A 22,189-nucleotide genomic window follows, 5' to 3' on the forward strand; every position below is an offset into this window, starting at 1 on the left:
GTTCCGACTCCCTTCTCTCCTTTTGGTGTTGTACAATCACAGAAAACAAAAGGCAACATCTTACGGACTTTGGATAATGGGTGAAAATATGGGCACTAGAGCTAAAATTGGTTTGCTACTCAAGAAAACCTTGATCTCAGAGACAAGGTTTAAACTATTTTGATGCAGATTAAAGCTAGCTGAGCTGAATATTTTACTCCCACTTGCATTCCTAAGTGCAATCTTGGAGGTGAAAATTTAAACGGAGAATTTTTTTTTAGATTCAGTGACCCAAGAGTCACTGTATGGTGTGACAACAACAATTGATGAAGTGCAAGCTGTATTGTTGAGTATGATTCACAAAGACACTATACTAGTAGGACACAGCTTGGAAAGTGACCTCAAAGCAACAAAGGTAAGTTTCCAGGGTACAATATAAACAGAAATAAAAACAGAGAAGGGCAGCATTGTTCATCCAAGTTAACCTAGGGTTTCAATAGGATTTCAAGAAGGCCCTTGGGAACTTTGTATGGAGCTCTGATAAATGCTACAGTAAGTCAGAATGTGATGTGCCGTTGCTAGCTATATCAGGTATCAGTTAGGTTGTCTTTCCTTTTAGGCAATTGCAAATTGCAGAGACAAAGTCTTATTTAAACCCACTCTTCTTTTAATTCTTGGATCAGACTAGTATGTAAAAATTTTAAACCCTCTTTTCCACAAGAATCTTGCTTAACCTCCCTGTCATTCCCTGCAACCAAAGAGGACAATTTGTGTATGGCTCAATGATTTGCATATTAGATGCAGAAAGAGAAAGTCTACATTTCAGCACTGAGTTGGGTCATCAGGAGGAATCCTAGGGGGCAAGAAACATTCTGTGGCTTGTCAAGTTGTAATAGTTATGAGACTAGACATTTCCAATTTTTACACAAAGGATTAGCATCATTCCAGCTTCTTTAGTGATATTTGGTCATTGCTTAAGGTTTCTAAATAAAGTGGTTGATACCTCTGTGGTATTTCCCCACCTACTGGGACCTCCTTACAAGAGAGCTCTTCGTAATCTCATGCCCAAACACCTCAAAAAGATTATTCAGTATAGTGGTAAGTTTTGATAATGGTGATGTAAAAATGGTTACTTTTTTTTTTTTTTGAGGAAACCGTGCTCAATGTGCCTTTTAGTCCATTGTACTACAAATTTTATTACGACTTATTTGTTTGGATCCCTGAAATTTCTGTAGTTGTGTAATAGTTCATTTTACAGTTTCATGCTTGGTTGATTTGGAACAGGAGGAAGGCTAAGGGTGACCTTGTTATGATGCAAACATTGCTGCTTTTCAAGTGTGAATTACTTTGCTATGAAGCTAACTAGATATTGATCTCTATCATAACAAGGTCACCTTCAGCCTCATACCTAATCAAAGGCTTAGCAACTAAGTACACAACTGTAAAATGGCCTATTGGTGATTTGTCTCAGTCCTTAAGTGAAGCAGTTTGTGTAAAAAGTTGTCAAGAATTTGTCTTTCAAACGGGATATTCACTTGTTTTCATATTAAAAAAACAACTGGTACTTTGACAGGATCTAGAACCCTATTATGGCTTCTTTACTTAGTAATGTCAATATTTGGATTCTTGGATCAAAATCAGTGTCTAAGCAACTGCGTACCTATCCCTCCCCTCACCCAAACTTAACCCCAACTGTTATCAGTTGACTGTTGTTGGGTCAGGGGAGGGGTAGGTGTGAAGTTGCTCAGAAACTGATTTTGGCCCATTCTCCCAGACAGTTTCCACAGAAAGTGTGTTACATTAGATTTCTCTTTGCCTTACACTTTTAGAAGTTTGACTGATATTTAAAAAAATTATTCCCTAATATTCTACTACAATTGATGGCCATGACAGCTATGAAGATGCATCTGCTTGTTTGGAGCTCATGAGGTGGAAGGTGAAAGAAGACATGAAAAAGACATCAAGGCAAAAGTCTCTGCATCAAGCATTTGCAGTTTCATAGCAACACTTCAACATTTCACACAACAATAGGCAGGTAGCAGGTACTTTTTTCTAAAAGATTATTCATAGTTTTCTTAGTGAGTCTCTTAGGTTAGGAAGTTTTGTTTGTCTGTTCTGTTAACAGAGTAGCTGACAGTGAAATTGCAAACTGGAGTTCTTAGATTTAGAATTGTGACAGGCACCCCTTTGGTGCGTTGCTTGGGTTTTGCCATAGGTAGTTAGTATGTAAGAGTTGAAACTTATCTATTTGGTATTGTCATCTTTCAGGTTTAGGTGAAACTTCACATGGAGCTGTCTGTGAAGTCTATATGGAAGGGGGGGGGGGAGGAGGCAGTTAATGAGAAATATTTCACTTTGATATGTTTATTCATTCAGTATCTTACATGTGACCTCAGCAAGTGTCACACTTGTCATTTCTGAACCACTAAGAATATATCCAACAGTTAAATCATGAAATAAGGAGAAAATGAATCATAGGCATAAAGTAAAACAGATATGAAAGAAGATTTAGTGTAGGTACAATAATTTACTTAGTTTAAATATCAGATTCCAAATTCCCAGGCGGCTTTAAAAACCTAAAGGAGAAAATACACCAATTAATAATCATGTTGTTTTGCAGTTATTTATTACAATAAAATATTTTTTTAGACAAAAAGTTCAAGAACTTCCTGAAAGAGAGACTCACTGGCAACTTCTCCATATCGATCCAAAATGAATAAAATAATTATTACTATTTCAGATTTACAAACGCAGGTGTTAGTATATGCAGATAATTTGGTTTCATCAAGTGAGTTGATAATTTAAATTGGCCTTAATAACAAGTTTTTAAAGCTAACATTTCAAGTGTTAGCTCTTAACAAAAAATAATACTCTATCTTACAAAGCCTATCCTGTTTCTGAATCGTTCAGTGGCTCATTGCTGCTAACAAACACTTGATAAATATTATAAATTGTTTTATAAGCAACAAAGACCCAGTGAATTTCCCCTCCAACATGATCCCAGCTTGTGCACATTCTACGCTTAAATTATGACAACAATATAAGACAATTTCTTAATGGTTAGTTTACCAAAAGGGTGTGTTCATCACCCTCAGAACATAATTACCTTGCTGTTTTCAAATTTCATCATGGGTTGTATTTTGTTTCCCTACAAAAGAGAATCTGGCACCTGCAGAGAAAGTTTTCACATTATGCATTCAGTAATAACAAACTTAGATTTTTAGTAAAGTTGAATATAATTTGTGCACAGTTGGAGAGCATTGATTAAATAAAACAGTCTGTGACTGCATGTACCTACAGCTTCCGTATATAATTGTAGTGTATAATTTGCAGCAAAACTGCAAAGTGGTGTAAAAATGAACAGCTCATGTTGATGCCGAAATTGTGAAAAAAGGAACAGAGTTATACACTGGTTAATTGACAGGCCAAGGACAGGGCAAGAAATTTTAAAATGTAAATAGAACAGGTACATGAATTGAAAGTGCATCAAATGTAATTTTATACAAAACATCGCTACTCCTGGTGCTCTATGTACCTAACACAATGGTTATACCTACTCCTTTTGTTTTATCTTTCTTTTTCCTTTCATTTTCAATTCTTCCTCAAAAGATATGTTGGGGATGTTCAGAGTCAAACACATGTGATAATGTTTTTTTACATTCACATGGAGAACAAGAGATGTTACAGGTGTCTCACAATATTGGGCTATTTTGATAACGTGACGGGTCTAGGGAAAGGTTCATGGATTTATGTGCTCAAACACATGGCTCATCCAACACATCTTGCAATTGTGCACAACTTTTGTGCGTGAAACAATAGTCAAAACTTTGAATTATCACATATCAGAGAAATTAGTGACAAAGGTACATCACAGCATTATAATAATTGCCCATGAAAGAGAGTTTTAGTCACCCTCAAATAATATTGCATAGGACTGGTTGTTCTTACTATTAGGTAAGCCTTCAAAGATTTGATTCACAATTCTCGTTTTCAGGCTTCCATATATTTCCTTGTGAATCATTTAAGAGAATTTGGTGTTAGATCCAGATAATGCCTTCTGACCAATAAGCTTGTCTGTTCTTATCACCTGTTTGTTGTGTTTTGTATTGATGTTGTTAGGAGAAGTTACAAGTCCATCATTTCTGAGAATGGGCTTGGAATTGCTTCGTTCCTTGCTCAGGGCTATAAAATTGGTACTCCATGGATTTCTTTTTGGTTGCTGCTAGGTTAAAAGTGGTGGTTGCACACTGAAGATAGTCAGCTAGTTTGTGCAGATAGCTTGTTGGGATTTTAATTGAGTTATGTTTACAATTTGGAATGTTTATACTACTCTTTGTTTACATTGGCACTGAAAAGCTCCAGTGGGGTAGAGGTCAAATAATTCTTTCCATTCATAACAACATGAACAATATTCAGGTCTTCTTGGGCAGGTAAACACTGTATTCAGCTCCAATCTTTAATTAATTTTACATTTATCTCATTATTTTGTACAAGTCCATTCAATTTACCGCTTGTTTGAGGGCCTGGTCCAAGTCATCAATCAAATCCTGAGTATCTTCAAGTCCCACTGATAAACGAATCTAGGGAATTATAAAGGATTCTATCATGAATATTGTAAGAGCAACTTCATACTTTATGTCTATAAAGACATTGTTCTTCATTCAGGGATGACATAATTTTAGGTATGAAATAAGTTGCTAGTCACTCAGGGGTCAGAGAGTTAAGAGGCGATCTCTGTAAGAGCGGTCCAGGGCATTTCGCATCGGAAAAAAGTTTCCCCTCATACTTTATCCAATAAACTATCTTTGGTAACAAGTAAATAAAACCACATTAGTTTTTGGAAATACCTCAAAATAAAATTTTTAGAGCTCTCAAAAGTCAAAGCTGCAAAAGGCCTTTTTTTGACCTCTTGCGACATCGAAAATTTCAAAAGTTGAATAGCCTGTTCCTCATATCACACCGCATGCAACAAAAAATATTTTGTATTCTTAAAGTGTGTGATATATAAGGTGTATAAAATGCATTTCAATTTTGATATTCGTTTATTCAGAGGCTCGTCATAATTTATTTAAAAACACTCGTTGGACAGCTTTCTGAAATTGGTTAAAAGTACTCTTTCTTTCTCGATTGATATTGCTCAAGTCCAGACCAAACCATTGAAAACTCCGCTTGGTTTCTGCTAATAAGATGTTTGGCTGCAGAAAAATATAAAAACATCTTGCACTTATTGATTTTCTTCGCCGAGGTGACTTCGAACTTTTAGCGATATTGCAGGCGTGACAGCCGATTATGCAAATTAGTTCATTGAGCAAACTCCGACCGTCATATGTGAGTAGCTCAATAAATCTTTGAAGTAGAAAATATAGTAGAAAATATAGTGGACAGAGCTTTAAGACCACACCGATTAATACCTTAAACATTTTAAAAGGCCAAAATTTGACAAATTTTATTATCTCGTGACGAAAAGACGTCAACAACAACTTATCGAATATCATAATTTGATTAGCGCTCGCAAACCCCTTTTTAAAAATTTGGCTTCTGTTATGTCATATTTGAGTTCTGATGGCTTACGCTATTCAAACCTGTATGAACATTTCAAAACCAAACTGCAGGATTCTATTTAGTGTAACCGGCGATAACAGCACACACTGAAATACACCGTGACCACTGTCACATAATTCAATTGTACATGTGTAATTATCCTCAATTGCTTCTCCCTTCTTAATAAAGCAGCGATAACATCGCCTTTTGGATCCGAATTCTGGTCGGCAGGAATAAGAGAAATTTTGTCTGCACACCCGTCTTTATGAAAGTTTCTATTCAGAACTCTAGGGAGTTCTTGTGGAAAAGGACCCCGCGATTTTTGAGGAAATAAATTATTACGTTACGTGTGACCTCATTTTTCCAACAATAAGCTATATGTATACTGTAAAGTGCGTAATTGTATTAGCTGTAATTCATATGTCTCTTTCGGTACTGGTTTGCTTGGGATTAATAACACTAAATTCTTGAAGCGGTATTCGCCAAAAGAAGTCCCGTTTTCAGTCGCGTTCTTCAGAAACTTCGTTCGAAGACTCACGAGGAGTTTCCGGTTTGTTTAACTTGCCTCAGAGTACTGACTCAATAAAGAGTCATCTCTGCTTAATCCATTTGTCAAAAGAGAGTTTCACAGATGGAGAGCTTATCTTTGCAAGGGCTGGCCTGTTCGATGTAGAAGACTCAGTTATAGCAAAATGTGGGTCTGCGCAAAGCATAGGCACACTTATGGGAAGTTCTGGCGCCAAAGTTCAGCGTGCCAGTATCCGACACACCCTGGTAGCGATTCCAAAGGGCTAAAGAGCCGGTATTCTGTTAATTTGCAAAAGTCAAAGGCCATTTCTAATATGTATGGCGTTATATAGAGGTTTACACGATACTGCAGCTGAGGGAGCGGATGGTTTCAAGGATTTCTCCAAATTATAGACGCATTGGAAAGCGCGGGAGCAGAAAAGGACTAGTGTAAAGAAGTTCGGAAGAGGCTTCCGGAGAGCAAGTTGTATTTGAAGACTACATACCGTAATCACTGCGAAGAGGACAATAGCAAATGTGCCGATCACTGTAGGGTCTTTGCACTGAGCCATGCTGGTGACACTGAAGTTCAGAAAGTATGCAGTCACAGTCACAACGTGAAGTGTGAGGATTGTGAGATGCTGAAGAGTGTTCTTGAAGAAGTAAAAGGCACTATTTCTGAGTACACAATGCAATCGGGTAGGTTTCAAGCGGAAGACTATCTGTATGAAGCAAAAATGCTGCCGCTAAGATCTTTGAATGGAGAGGGTATATCCTGAGAGCAGAAACCAGGATCAGTACTAGCGGCAAATTGTCAATACTTTCGAGGGAGATGAAGCATTTATAATAGTTGACTGGACAATGAAGTTCATAGCGATGAAGTTCCGGGAAAAGCAAGCAGAATGGTTTCCCAAGAGGGAAATCAATTAGCATGTGAGTAGCGTTGTTGTAAGACAGGAGGAAAGCCTGGAAGTAACCTAATGCGTAGAACTTCTTAACAGCTGTAAAAAAAGACTGGTTTTCAGTGCTGTCAGTCCTAGAAAATCTCTTTGTCACCATAAAGTTACGAAATTCAGGAATAAAAAAGGCTCTTATAAGATCGGATGAAGCAGGTTGCTATCACAACAGTAAGCTAGTATCATCTCTACGAGGGCTCGGACATCAAGATTGCCACTTTCAGCAACTTACACAAGAGGGCCTGCGCGTTTGGAGAGCGTTTAATGTTGGGTCTGGAAAGTTTATTCGGTAAAATTAAAATTGCAATTTTTCCACAGAAGAAATGACGGATTTGGTGGAGGAGATTCCATTTTTCCCCACTACTGCTCGACGAACTGCATCAGCAGGAGAAAGTAATGATGGCAACGACGGTAGTTCCTATCAATGCCCTGATTCTGGTTGCGATGAAGATTTTAAGACGCAGGCCGACCTTGACTTCCATATGAACTAGCTAGTTCATCATGTAAGTCCTGTGTCTGCGAGCATGACTTGAAGTCTTTATGACAAAGTGAAGAGGTAGTGGGTTCATTACTTTCAGTCATTGTCATTAAAGGGTGAAAGTTCGACTGAACTGGTTGCAGTGGCCACAGAACCCTTGACAAGTACATCAAAGCTTCCCATGGGATGGGCTCTTCATAAGAGAGGTGCAAGTGAACGGCTTGTGAACGGCTTTCGCAAAACGTCAGGCAGTACTTGAAACAGAAATTTAATATCGGATGAGACACTGGCAGAAACCAAACCCAGAGAAAGTAGCAAAGGATATGCGAACTGCTTGCACAATAGATGGAGAGAGAATGTTCGATAGAACAGAGTGGTTAACCAACATACAGATTCAGGGTTTCTTCCCGAGATTGTGCCTTAAACAGCAATCTAAAATACAACAAGAATCGGATGATGCCACCGACGCAGACGACCACTTAATAGAAGCATCCGCGTCTGATGTAGACGAAGGGTGTTTGAGAGAGGCGAAGAACACAGTAATGGATGAGATAGATTGAAACATCCAATCATGTTTGATATCTATGATGTGTGCTCGTTGGCAAGAGAAGCAAGGTTGTCTAGTCTCAAAGTCAAGATGCTAAGAGACATATGCGAACATTTTGAGCTCGCATTCAAAATGCAAGATACAAATGCAGCACCTCTTGCAAAAATGGAGGAAATGATTTCGGAGTGCAGTTGTTATGCAATCTAGTTATGACGTCCACCCGTTATGCGAATGCGATATCTTTTTCTACAAGAACTCTTCAAACTTATGAACAGAGACTGTTATGCAGACAGATGTGACGACCAAACATAATTTTTTCCCTTTCAGCTAGAAATCCGAGAAATCGCTGCTTTATTTAGACGTGAGAAGTATTCAGGACAATAACACGATGGAATTACGTGACAGAGTCACTGGTCACGGTGAATTTAGTGTGTGCTTTTATCGCCGGTTACACTAAATAGAATCCTGTAGTTTAATTTTGAAATTTTCATACAGGTTTGAATAGCATAAGCCATCAGAACTCAAATATGAAATAACAGAAGCCAAATTTTAAAAAAGAGTTTACGAGCGCTAATCAAATTATGATATTCGATACGTTGTTGTTGACGTCTTTCGTCACGAGATAATAAAATTTGTCAACTTTTGGCCTTTTAAAATGCTTAAAGTATTAATCGATGTGGTTTTAAAGCTCTGTCCTACTATATTTTCTACTTAAAATGGTTAAATCTAAGATTTATTGAGCTACTCACATAAAACGGTCGGAGTCTGCTCAATGAACTAATTTGCATAATCAACTGTCACGCTTGCAATATCGCTAAAAGTTCGAAGTCACCTCGGCGAAGAAAATCAATAAGTGCAAGATGTTTTTAAATTTTTCTGCAGCCAAACATCTTATTAGCAGAAATCAAGCGGAGTTTTTAATGGTTTGGTCTGGACTTGAGCGATATCAATCGAGAAAGAAAGAGTACTTTTAACCAATTTCAGAAAGCTGTCCAACGAGTGTTTTTAAATAAATTATGACGAGCCTCTGAATAAACGAATATCAAAATTGAAATGCATTTTATACACCTTATATATCACACACTTTAAGAATACAAAATATTTTTTGTTGCATGCGGTGTGATACGAGGACCGGGCTATTCAACTTTTGAAATTTTCGATGTCGCAAGAGGTCAAAAAAAGGCCTTTTGCAGCTTTGACTTTTGAGAGCTCTAAAAATTTTATTTTGAGGTATTTTCAAAAACTAATGTGGTTTTATTTACTTGTTACCAAAGATAGTTTATTGGGTAAAGTTTGAGGGAAAACTTTTTTCCGATGCGAAATGCCCTGGACCGCTCTTACAGAGATCGCCTCTTAATTCATCTCAGTGAAGCCAGCCAATTTAAATCAAAATGGAGCTTGTGAGGAATACTTATTTCTTTTATTCCTACTTTGCTGAAGGAAAAGAAGTAATTAGTCATACTTATGTAACGCTTTGTTACTCCATCCATCTCAGGAAATACTAAGATTCTTGAAAACGACTGAAAGCCAGTTTATCTTCTTATCATATTTTACAACTAGAGAGGACTCCTATGGTAATTCACAAATAGTTATCATCTGGACAAGAACTCTCCTTTTTCTTGCCTTTGTCTCATGTGAATCTCTTCTCATCAAGAGCTCAGTTGGTACAAGCCAAGAGGATAAGAGACTGCCAGCACTCTCGAACTCTTAATGAAACAAAACTTGTTATTAAATGTTTCCTTTGTGACAAGACTTGTCACTGGCAATTGAAAAATCTCTTCTCACCAAGAGCTTGGTCCGAGCAAAGAGAGAAAGAGACTGACAGCAGTCTCAGACTCTTGATAAAACAAAACTTATTAATGTGTTCTTTGGGACCAGAATTGTGCTTGTTAAGTGAAATCTCTTCTCACCAAGAGCTTAATGCAAAGCAAGAGTAAACAAGACTGCCAGCAGTCTCAAACTATTGATAAAATGAAACATGTTATCAATGTTTTCCTTGGGACCAGACTTGTTGTTTCAAATCCAATTCTCCTGTCACCCAATACTTGGTCCAAAACAAGAGAAAAAAAGACTGGCAGCAGTCTCAGATTCTTAAACAAAATAACTATTGCTGTCCATGCCGACCATGAGTGATATCATACTCACCAGTGTATCTGATATTCCTAATACTTCCCTTTGATCTGCAGGAACTGATGCATGGGTCATTATTGCCCTGAAAATAAACCAACAAAAGATGCCTGATTTTAATGAACTTTTCTTTCCATTCCCAAGTCAATATCTTTTCAGCCAATCATTCTAACAGTCTTGGCTAGTTGTTTTAAGTACATGCAGAACTTACGGTAGTTCTGTCAGGCTTTCAAAACCACCAAGACTCTCGGCAAGTGTAAATAACTGAAAGAAAAGGATAAACAAAGACTCATGGCATTCAGTGACATGAGACATTAAAAAATCATACTTGTAAGACAAATGGGTTTCCTTTTGGATTTCCTGAATGCCACAGGAACTCCAACCTTAAGCCTAAATAGCATTAACTTTATGTAAAAACTATTAAATAAATATCAATAGTCACCTTAGATGATTTGAAAAACTTTTTGGAATTCTCCAAATTCCCTTTGATGAAAAAAGTCACCATACCACCAAAGCCTGTCATCTGTTTTTTAGCAAGTTCATGCTGTGGGTATGATTCCAGACCTGAAAAAAAGTTTTACATCAATGATGCTGTACCATGTAAATATATCTACCTCATCAATAGTTTTTGAGCAGGTCTGTTTAACCCTTTAATTCCAAAAGAGACTAGCATGTAATTTCTCCTTACAACATCATCCCCAGAATCAAACATTAAGGGCATGAGAATACAAGAAATGATCATCAACCAAAGAAGCTCTTGTTTGTTATACAAATTCTCCTTATCAGCACCTTAGGAAATGTTTAGAAAACAGTATGGAGAATCTACATATTGATTTTAGGGTGTAGAGGTTAACTAAGAGATATGCTATCTCTTCACACATGTTTCCATATGCCTTTCAATTAGTTCTCCAAACCTACCTTTGAAAAATTTGCATTCACTATAGAACTTATTAGCAATTTGTGACCAAACTAACATACAATTTCTAACTGCCAGTGTGTTACTTCATTGCAGCTGACCTCTTCATAGAAAATACCACCGCAACTCTCCCTTCCCTAACACACCTGGATACATAACTTTCTCTACCATGGGGTTTCCTTCCAGAAATTTTGCAACAGCTGTAGCATTAATTTCATGTTGACGCATTCTCAAGTGAAGAGTTTTAAGACCACGATTGGCAAGGTAACAGTCAAAAGGACTTGGCACTGGACCAATAGCTAACAAAATAAAAAAGAAGAGTTTATATAGATTGATTAATTTGTAAACTTTGCTAAATCTTAAAGGTTTGGAGAGAACTTTTTTCAGTACAGAGACAATTACCTATTTACTTACCATTTTGAAGGAACCTCAGCCTGTTGCAGATTTCATCATCATTTGTGCACATAACTCCCATCACTGTGTCAGAATGACCTGCAGTTGTCAGTAATAATTTTATCAAGCAAGTGTGTGGGGTATTCACAACTTTCAGAACATTATTTTATTGTCTGCTGGTATGATCTATCCACAGGCAGCCCAAGCTCATGTCTCGATTAATTCATGAATGCGTCACGTGTTGTGTGACTCGGTGTTAAGTTACAAGAGGAACCGTTGAAAATTTGAACACGTTAAAAAGACATGGATAACAGTGATGGTAAAGCAAGCTTAAAACGGCAGAAATCACCGGAAACTACGACGGACACACAGGGCATGAGTAAGTTGATTTTACGTGTAAAATATTCATATCTCGAAATATTTATCATTGTAAATCGACCATATTTCATTTCCCATACTACTCCTTGTAACATGTTCAAATTTTCAACGGTTCCTCTCGTAACTTAACACCGAGTCACACAACGCGTGACGCATTCATGAACTAATCGAGATGTGAGGTTGGGCCGCCTGTGATCTATCAAGCTATTTCTGGTATCATAGGCTTGGCTATAATATACTGTATTCACCCAGCTAGTGCTTCCCAGAGTTAAAAAGCACCTTAATTTCTTCTTTATTAGAAACAACAATAAAGAAAAATGGTAGAGCAAAAAGAAGGAGTGAGGGGTTATGGAGATGTTGGTCGGGGCTGTTTTGCAAAAAGGGAACAATTGTGAAAGTTAGAATCTTCCAATTTGTGGACCGAATTTGCATTTAGCCCCTCCCCAAATGTAAGAAAACTTAATTATTTATTAAAAATCAAAGTGAGGTATCCTACTTAGCCAGAGTTATCACACTCAGACAGCTCAGCAATGGCCTATAATTTCAAAAAGAGAAATTATCAAAATGAAACCCTCATGTAAAAGCTCCATACCATTCATGTACTTTGTCACTGAGTGCATGACAACATCAGCCCCAAGAGACAATGGGCGCTGCAAAGGAATATTTCACAAATTTTAATTTAAGATAAAGATTTTACCAGTCTGTTTTATTCACTGTGAAAAGGTGCCAAGATACCACCGAAAGGTATTCCCTTTTTTTTTTTTTTAGAAGTACAAGCTATAAAAAAATAGCTTGTACTTCTCTTAACTAGTACTTGGTAATCTTGTTTTAAATATTAATTATACATTCAAGTAACTATCTCTTTTCTAATATGCCGAATTGTACAGTGAATTTACCAAATCAGCACCTGAGATGTTATCTAGCTTCATATAATACAATAATCATGTTAAGGACACTCAAGGTTGAAGGGATATCTTGTCATGTATGATTGCAGTGCATGATTTCTAAGGGTAATCATGTCAAGTTTCTGAGCTTTGTGTTGCTTGCCACCAGTGAAGAGGCAAAAATTTTTTTTTTTGGTTCAATGTATAATAAAACGATTATTAGATTTGGTGTTTGTGATATCCAGAAAAATCAAGGTCTTGGCAAGGGTTATCAGTTTCAGCAGATAAACCTCACTGAGACCTTGATTATTCTGGATATCACAAAAACCTCATCCAATAATTGTTTATTATCAGTTATTTAGTATGTATTTTAAGTCACTGCACTCATTACAGCCTACCCCTTGACAAACACTCTTACTGGCCAACTATGCCCATGCCTTTCTGGCCTTTTTATAAATTATTTATCTCTAGAAAATCAAAAGAAACCTACATATACTAAGGTAATTAACAGGTAGAAATGTAACGCCACTCAAATACCTGAAAATATGATGACATGAAAGTATTATCCACCACTAAAATAACTCCCTGTCAGATTAAAAATTATGGATATGAGATAATGTTAGTATTGAGAAACGTCTGCATCCAGTATGTGGATAGACACTCAAGCCACATAGCTAAGGCCAGAGAAACTCTGAGTTTGTTTCTTAGAGGTTTGTGCATAAAGTTAACTGCTTCCAATACAAGTTCTTGAGAGTCATTTTTTTTCCCGTGATCGTTGCACCAATTCAACAAGTTTTCATTTGTTTTGACTAGTTGGGGGAACAGATTTAAAAAAAAAGTGTAGTGCAGGTGCAGAGATTGACAGAAAATTATTCACACCACATTAAAGCAAATTGTCGCTTTGAACTAAACCTTTAATGTCTTGCAGCAACCAAATGTACCTCATGTTGATGAACAACCTCCGCAGCACCTTGGATGTCCACAAGTTTCAGCAGAGGGTTGGTTGGAGTTTCAATCCATACCATCTAAATTGAATTAAAGGCAATAAAATTTAATTTTTTCCTCAAATCTCAAAAAGGCATAGTATGTATATTAAAGTATATATTTTTTCACCTTGGGAGGGTGTGGTGCCTTAATTTAGCTCTTCCAAAAACTTCTGTGAAAATTGAAAGAATTATTGATAGGTAAAGAGAAGATTTCTCTATCCCAATTTTCATAAGTTTCATTATTCTCCCCATTTAAGCTTAATTGATTACTATTTAATTTAGGCCAAAAAATCGATAGATAACACATTTAAAGATGAAGTAATTTTAATAATTCCTCCTCTTAATGCTCAATCCCTAAAAAATTATTCAGCAAAATATTTTTTCAAGATCACTCAGAAGCAAACTGCATTCTTTCGCATGAAAACTTCTGGCTTACCCTCAACGTATGAGACTTCTGAGCTGTCAAACTAATATTCATCAGTAATATGTAACATGTAATTATAATAGTTTGCTGAAAATTTTTAACCTTTGTTTTAGGTTTAATGGCAGCTTTCAGTTTACTCAAATCACTTGCATCCACCATTGATATTTCTATTCCCATATTTGCAGCAGCCACTTTTGAGAAGTACCTATTGGTACCTGTCAGTACAAAAAAAAATCAGATAAAATGTTTGGTATAAAAAAGCTGTGTATTATTGAAGTTGGGTCCACACTAGATCTGGAAATCAAAATAAGCACTTGACAGCTGTCTGTACTTGCTTTTAGACATAAATTTGGGGTTTGCTTCAGTCTATAAACTTTTCAACCCCCATGAATATGATGTTGATGTGATGTTGATGTTGCCTACTCTGACAGCAAACTTAGTGCTTTCAATAATTTCAGGCCTTTCACGAAATAATTTTAATGCATTACTTGCTTTCTTTCTTTTTTGTATAATGGTTTGTTGTATACTGTAATAAAAATACTCCATGAAATTAAAACACATCATGCAAATAACTCTCTTAATGACACGTTGCAATCTGCATACTTTACATACTTTATTATAATAATAAATAGTTTTGTGTATGTGTTCTGTGTTTATTCACTTACAGCTTAATCAGTAACTTTTGTGTATCTCTCTTGTACTTTTATAATTGGGAATCAGGTTATTAAAACCTTAAATCATCAATGGTAAAACATTGTCTCTACTTTACAACATGGTTTTCCCATGCTTAACCCTTTACAACCTAACATCAGTATGCATGTTCTCCAAACTGTTCTCTATACATGTCCTAAGGTACTGACAAGGAGAGTTTGTTTAACAGTCAAGAGCTTCTTTAGTTTGTGGTCATTTCCTTTATTCTCCTGACCTTGACGTCTGATTCAGGGGTGATATTGTAAGTTGAAATAAGATGCAAGTCACTCTTGATAGTTACAACAGATTTATTGTGTCTTGCTGTTAACAATACATCTTTAAGTTGTGATTCCTGAAAACAGTTGTCTGAAGGTAAAACAATTATTGAGCATCGTAATCTTGAAATATTGTGAATTGTCAGTGTGTTAACAAACAATTATTTTTCCCAGTCGAAAGCAAATGATTTATCAGCTCCCCATTGCCAAATCTTAAGATTTTGCTCAACACTATCCAATAATTATTAAGTATCGTATAAATATTATTCAATCACTGCATACCTCCATATACATCGTCCACACAAACAATGTGTTCTCCATTCTTAAGTAAGTGAGTCAATAACATTGTGGCTGACAGACCAGAAGAGGTAGCCAAGCCTAAGGATGTGTCGAAATAGAGAGGTCGTGCCATTAGTAATTATTAATATCAACTTGCACATTTCATAATAATTTTGTAACACATACTGGTACTTCTTATTCAGTTCTCATTATTCATTCTACCCTCCATACTCCTTAAGTCTGACTATTTCTAGTTGTGGAATTACCAGACACATTGAAAGTTCTTATAAATAAGCCAAAGTCTGTATTGTTCACATGTAGACTCAACTGCATAAGTAACATTCATCAGTAGGACTACATGTTCAGGAAATGTCTTGTTACCCACCCCTAGGATAGTCAGCAGAAACACCAGGTTGGAAGGGGGGGAGTCTCAAAGCTTGCCAGAATCATCAAATCCCAAAAAAGAAACGTGATGTGTTTATTGAAGAGAGAGGTCAGAGAGCATAACAAAGGTCCAAGGCTGTGCTCTAAGGAAAATTTCAGGGAGCCCTTCGGGCTCCCAAGCGTTTTAGCTTGGGTGCCCAGGCCTAAAAGATGGTCGCCCAAATCAAAATTTCGGGGAGCCCGAAGGGCTCCCAAACATTTTAGCTGAGGTGCCCGGGCCTCCTAGTTGGTCGCCCAAATTAATAAATCAGTCAGTTAATTATTAAAAATTAAACAAACTGTTTTCGTAACGAGTCAAATAGAACTATGTGCATTTATTTATTGTTTTTATGTTCATGAAACATCGTATCCTTTGACCTCCTGAAAACCTATCGGTGAAATGTTCAAGACAGATGAGCTTTTTGTGGATTCGGTCGATTTTATTTTTAGTGCGTGATACGTAATAACTTGTCACGACACCAAGGACAATGCGGGACTTATAGAGTTTATACCCGTTTCTAAAACAATCACAAAAAAAACGTATCTTTTCTTTTTTATACATCGTGTTTTACTGGAAAAACAATCTTAAGTTATGTTTTTGCCTCGCAGACACGGCAGTAAAAAGCCGGCTAAAATATTAAATTAGCATAGAAGAGCGACTCCCGTGTTTATTCAGCGATTTATTAATCGCCGACCGTACTTTACGCCTATCAGAGCAGAAGTAACAACTTCTTTTGAAAATTTTAATGCTATTGGAAAAGCCGTTAAAATCGAAAACTGTGCAGCTAGTCAAGTTCAAAGTCAAGGATTATGCTACATGTGAATTCACGTGGAACGACCTTTGAACATCAACGCGCGCCCGATGGAACAACATTTTCTTTTAAAAGAACGACTCCCGTGTTCATTTAGCGATTTATTAATCGTCGACCGTACTTTACGCCTGTCAGAGTAGAAGTAACAATTGCTTTTCAAAAAACTAACTAACGAGCCATCCTAATTTAAAGGAAAAATTATAATACTATTTGGAAAAGCGGTTAAAATCGAAAACTGTGCAGCTTGTCACGATCAAAGTCGATGATTATGTTACACGTAAATTCACGTGGAACGACCTTTGAATATCAACGCGCGCCCGATTGAACAACATTTTCTTTTTTTTTTTTTTGACTGTAAATCAAGAAACCAACACCAGCCAGTCGCCCGGCCGGGCGACCAAGAAAATATTTTCAGTCGCCCGAGGCCAAATGTTTGTCGCCTCAGGCGACCGGGCGCCGTTAGAGCACAGCCTTAAAGGTATTACAGAGTTTTCACAATTGAGGTTATTTGTTAGGGTTTTCTGATCTCTGCTCTTTTATGAAAACGATTGGGATTGCCAATAAAAAATTTTCATACCCCGGCCAGGATTTCTCATAAAGCAATTCCAACTAACCCTGGGGCAAGAAACATGTTTGTTCGTTTTCCATTAGAAGAAATCACTTTGAAAACCAGTTTGACAAAATATTTCCAGCAATTATTTCTGTTTGCTTCAAAGCTTATAATGTGGACTAATCGTGATGTCCTTATAAGTAACCAAAACAAAAATTTTATCCACGTGTGGGGTTCACGTGGAGGATAAAGGCTATATTTCCTTACCATGCTTGGCACCCTCCAAAGCCGCCACGCAAGCCTCAAAGCAGTTCCTGGTAGGGTTCCCCGATCGCGAGTATTCGAATCCCTAGAAGAAGCAGAAAGATCAGAGGTACAGCAGCGTTGATCGTTGCAGATTTTTCACGTAAGATGACGAGAAACTCACACGATGAACTCCTGGGTCATCCTGTTTAAATGTTGTAGCCATAGAAATCGGCGGCACAACTGCCCTAGAATTCCACTGTTCGGGTTCTTGGCCAGCATGGATCGCCAAAGTTCCGAAATGCGGAAAAGGTTTGAGATTCTTTTGTTCGGCTTCGTTCGCCATCTTGGAAGAAGAGGAGAGGGTAGACCGGGGCACAAAGTGACGTAATACTCTAAACAACAACAACCTGCTTCGTTGCACAATCATCATGGCATTTGCGGCACAAGATATGCATTGATCTCCCCAAAATTACTCAAATGGACAGACATACTGGCTCTCTAAAAGAAAACCAACGGGCTCCATGCTAAAACAAGTAGATTATTCTCAAAAAGAAAGGTTCAAAGCTCGATGTAACCGTCCCCTCCCCCTAACACACCCCAACAGTTTTTAGCCACGCACGCCGCCGGCTCCAGAGCCCCCTCGGATTTAAATATGGCGGCCTCTTAATAGCACACTAGCGGCCAGGCCGGAGAGTGATGTGAACACATTACTATACTAAAATGGTTTGGTAAAATTGCCAAAATTGGTATTTATTGCCATACGTGGTAGGTAATTTTACAGCGTGTTTTAACCAAAAGTTTCATTCAACTACATATATCTAACCCAAGGTATCTTTCTGGACTGGAATGTCAGAAATGGTATGGTACTGTGTGTTAACTAACTTTGTTGGTATAATTTTCAATAGTTTGCCTGAGTATGTCAGGGTAGCTGAGTGAGGCTGATAAGTCATAATGTTCTGCTTTTTTTTTTTATTTTAAACAAGGTCATAACATGAAGCAATTTTGTCTTCATTCTTTAACTCCCAAGATCTGTTTGCTAATTCTCCTCTCTAGACGTTTCCTTGTACATTTGTTATAGGAATTTGTTGTTAGATCAAGATAACGACCTACTCTTTTGTTGGATATTGTATAAATAGTTTAGGGAGAAGTTACATGTAAATCACATCACACAGGAGTTTAAGGGTTAAACAGCGTAATGTGATACACTGCTACCTAAATTTCACTGAAGTTCGAAATATCCAGGACTTGAGCATTCCCCACAAATTTGTTCAAACTGCAGCTTACTAATTCTGCAGAGAAGTTGCAATATGCAACTCTAATGCTTATTTCACAAATTATTTTGACAAGAATTAGTTAATCTTTCATTTACTCAGACTGAAGGGAAAATGAAATTGTTCATCAACTTGAAAGGTGATTGATAAAGAAACCTTGAGACTTCACCTTACCCAGACTATTTTTTCCACAAAATATCTATCGCTCTGACAAAGGGCTAACGCTCGAACCGTCAGCTTTTTTACCCTTTACAGTGGCTAATTTACGTTTTCAACCCAGTTGTTAACACTAAATTACCTGCTATTTTTTCCACAAGCCTGGTGTAACCAACATGCCAGTAATAAATTTTAGATGAGTTTAATTTCCTGATAACTGGACTGAACTCTTCTTTCTACATGCCATTGCCAGTGGTTTCTAAGTAAAGTATTACAAACATAATACATCAAGAACAGAATGATAAATTACAAGATTGGAAATAACAAAGGAAATACAAAGAACAAGAAATAGGTATAACATAGACAATACTAATAATATAGGAAACATGGGTCACTTGACAAAAGAGCAATTTACCTGACAATTCTGGAATATGGCTGGCATAACAATGTACTTGCAATTACCTTTTAACTCAAGCTCACACCTTTTTTATTTGCATGATCTGTGGGAAAGTCAAACTTACATGGCTAGTTGCATGGACTGGGGCTTTAAGGGGGGGGGGGGGGGTTGGTTTCTACACCTGGTGTCTTCTCTTGATTTTCTGAGCCAGAAGAAAGGAAAATGAAGATTATCAGAATTAAAGCTGGTTTGGAAAATCTGCAGATACAGTTTACAGGAAAAAATTGTAAAATGCATGCTTTGATAGACCCTTTTTCTCCCAAGATCTCAATAGTAATTCTCCTTACTGTCTGCTATACAATTCTTGTAATGTTAGTTTGGAGAATTTGGTCTTGGATCAACTAATAATCCCCTGGTTGACATTTTTATTTATTCTCATCACTAGTCTGCATGATATTGTATTTATATTGTAAGGAGAAGTTCTGTCTTGGTCACTCATGGGAGTTAAAAGGTTAAACAAAAAAATGTATTTTATCCTTTACTATCAGTTGATGTTCAAATGTTGGTTCAATGTCAGTATCTGAGAAACTGCTCACCTACCCCTCCCTTAATACAACATTAACCCTTACTTGTAAGCAGTTGACAGTTGTTGGGTTAGGGGGAGGGGTAGGTGCGCAGATGCTGACATTGATCTGAAATGTTTATGGTGTATCTACAGAGCTTTTTACTTTTTCGCCATTTATAACTTTTCACACTGAATCCAGATTGTTTCTTAATTCCCACATTCAGAGATACATTTTCTTAAAGAGCTGTAACTTATGAACTTTGATGAATTTATTTCACTTGACAGTCACTTATACATGCAGTTAGTATGTTAGTAATGGAATCACAATTGTAAGCATTTTTATTTTGTACAGCTTCCTTTTTCAACAAAGACCAAGATGGGTTGTCCTTTAAGGCAGCTCTTGTGTCCAGTTTCCCGGGAGTTGGTAAAACCACATCAGCGACACTGGTTTGTGAAGAGCTTGGTTTTACGTACATTGAAATGAATGCCAGTGACACATGGAGCAAAAAGACCTTCCAAGAACACATTTCTCAGTCACTGAACAATTAAACCATGGATGGCCTTTTGACAGGTTGTCGAATTTCTGTAAGATTTGGAATTACTTTGATATTATTAAAGATGCTTCATTCATTCTTCTGTCTTACTAAACTGATTTTCCACTGTAGTTAATTTATTATAATCAACTGAGTTGGTAACGTAAATTGACCACCGAAAAGAGTTTTAAAGCTGAGTATAGCACTTCATCTATACATTGCTGCCTAAGCCTGGCTTATAAGTTAATATGAAATTCAATTATTAATGATTATCAATATATGCATTACTTGTACCCAGAAAAGCTCGCCTTTCAGTTGGTACTTGAAATCATTAAAATTTACCTGACTTTTCTTCGCCAATGATGATAAGAACTGCCAGGGCTATTTAGCACGTTAGTGAGATCTTTAAAATATTGTGCTAATTGCTAAGGAAGGTTTTGTGGTAAATTCAGGACGGTATGAGACTATATCACATAATGAATTGCCTTTTGTACTTTTAAAGCATTGACAACAGATCAAATAAAATATGAAAGTTCGGCGATGTAATATCAAAGTGCTTTTTACATCAATCTGTTTTTTGCTTCTTTTGTATTATTATTATTATTATTATTATTATTAATATTAATATTATCATTATTATTATTGTTATTATTATTATTATTCTGTTTTGAACATCAACGCCATTTCAGTAATATATTTCAACACAGCTCACATTAAAGTGTTGGGATGTCATCTCTGTGCCAGTTTGGATCGTTATGGATGGGAATGTTTAATTTGTTGACAAAAAATAAGCTAAATAAAAGCTTTAATCCACCGCACCACCTTTCTTTTTTTTTCCTCTAATTCTATACCTCCTCCACTTTCCATCTTACAATAGTAGTAGCCAGAAGAAATTGGGAAGTTAAAATACCTTTGTGTTTTTTATTATTTTCCGCCACGTTTTGGAAATTTTTTCGATTGGGCAAACCAAAAAAAACTCACTACTATTTGTATTCCAACAGACGGAAATTTCCCAATTTTCGAGAATTCCACGTTATCCGGTCGAAGAAAATCAGATATAATTTTTCCTTACATTTTTAGTCGTATTCGTTATACAGTAACTTTTTGCTAAATTTGGCCTCCTGTCATCTCTTTTCACTCACCCGTCGAATTACAGTACTATTAGTCAACTTTTCCTGTTTCCAGGCCGATAAATCGCCCGCATCTTTAATAAGAAAATTTCCTTCACTATGCTTTCAGTATGAGTGTTTCTCATTCTCCCCAGTCCTTTCAAGACCTCTCGTATGGCAATTCAGCGCCCTTCGATCAACCTAAGCAGGCGATGGTTTAACGACCATCACATCAGCAAAAAAAAAATTAAATTGAAAAAATAGCATGTTTATGTCATTGTGCTATAATCCGGATTAATGAAAATGAAAAGTTAAAAAATGTAATATGAGGCCCTGTCCAAACTTGGCGTATCAATAGAGAAACAGCATAGCTACAAAATACAGTCATGGATCACGAAATAAACAATGATACACCATTTTCTGTTTCGAGCTCGATGAGTTCATATTCAGCTTCTTCAATACTGCTGGTGTGACCAAGTGCACCGTTTTGTTACACACTTGTGGGGCAAATTACATTTTCATAGGAGTTAAGGTGAGGACAGAATAAGTTCATAGCGACCTAATGCAGTGAATGAGATAAACGGGTATTGACTAAAGATACAAATAGCAATAATTTGAGACATGAGACACTAGAATGAAAGAAATGTCGATCTTATTTACTCGTCACGAACGCAGGATCGAATCTCAGACCATCGGATTTTACGAGTTGAAGTTCTCACATATAGCTATAGATTTCTCGTTAATGAGCCAAGACATACAGTGGATAC

The 22,189-nt window shown here is 36.8% G+C and overlaps 2 protein-coding genes across 3 annotated transcripts in view; one reads left to right on the plus strand and one right to left on the minus strand.

Moving 5' to 3' along the window:
* LOC136277224 (uncharacterized) overlaps positions 1-20,410 on the plus strand; it is a 72,932-nt gene extending 52,522 nt beyond the window's left edge. For both annotated transcript variants that reach the window (XM_066158942.1, XM_066158944.1), the window contains exon 4: positions 20,133-20,410. The gene's annotated coding sequence lies outside the window, so the exon portion shown is untranslated. The remainder of the gene's footprint in view (positions 1-20,132) is intronic.
* LOC136277223 (cystathionine gamma-lyase-like) lies at positions 2,328-17,903 on the minus strand. Its single transcript, XM_066158940.1, has 15 exons — positions 17,573-17,903; positions 17,413-17,494; positions 15,364-15,459; positions 14,219-14,331; positions 13,648-13,731; positions 13,244-13,291; positions 12,415-12,472; positions 11,466-11,543; positions 11,198-11,350; positions 10,578-10,699; positions 10,347-10,399; positions 10,154-10,220; positions 4,488-4,559; positions 3,086-3,148; positions 2,328-2,555 (listed from the first exon to the last, which is right to left on the minus strand). The coding sequence occupies exons 1-14, from the start codon at positions 17,819-17,821 to the stop codon at positions 3,128-3,130; spliced, it is 1,296 nt and encodes a 431-aa protein (XP_066015037.1). The 5' UTR covers positions 17,822-17,903; the 3' UTR covers positions 2,328-2,555; positions 3,086-3,127.
* Positions 20,411-22,189: the final 1,779 nt, after the last annotated feature.

Source organism: Pocillopora verrucosa, chromosome 12 (genome assembly GCF_036669915.1).
Source record: "Pocillopora verrucosa isolate sample1 chromosome 12, ASM3666991v2, whole genome shotgun sequence".
In the NCBI taxonomy this organism is placed as follows: domain Eukaryota; kingdom Metazoa; phylum Cnidaria; class Anthozoa; order Scleractinia; family Pocilloporidae; genus Pocillopora; species Pocillopora verrucosa.

What these genes read in the sequence shown, in the direction of transcription:
- LOC136277223 (XM_066158940.1), bottom strand. Translation starts at nt 17,821, where the DNA reads ATGATGATTGTGCAACGAAGCAGGTTGTTGTTGTTTAGAGTATTACGT. An exon ending in TGTGGACGATGTATATGGAG is followed by an intron (nt 14,332 to 15,363) that starts GTATGCAGTGAT and finishes TTGTACTGACAG; the next exon opens with GTACCAATAGGTACTTCTCA. An exon ending in AGGTTGTTCATCAACATGAG is followed by an intron (nt 13,292 to 13,647) that starts GTACATTTGGTT and finishes TTAATCTGACAG; the next exon opens with GGAGTTATTTTAGTGGTGGA.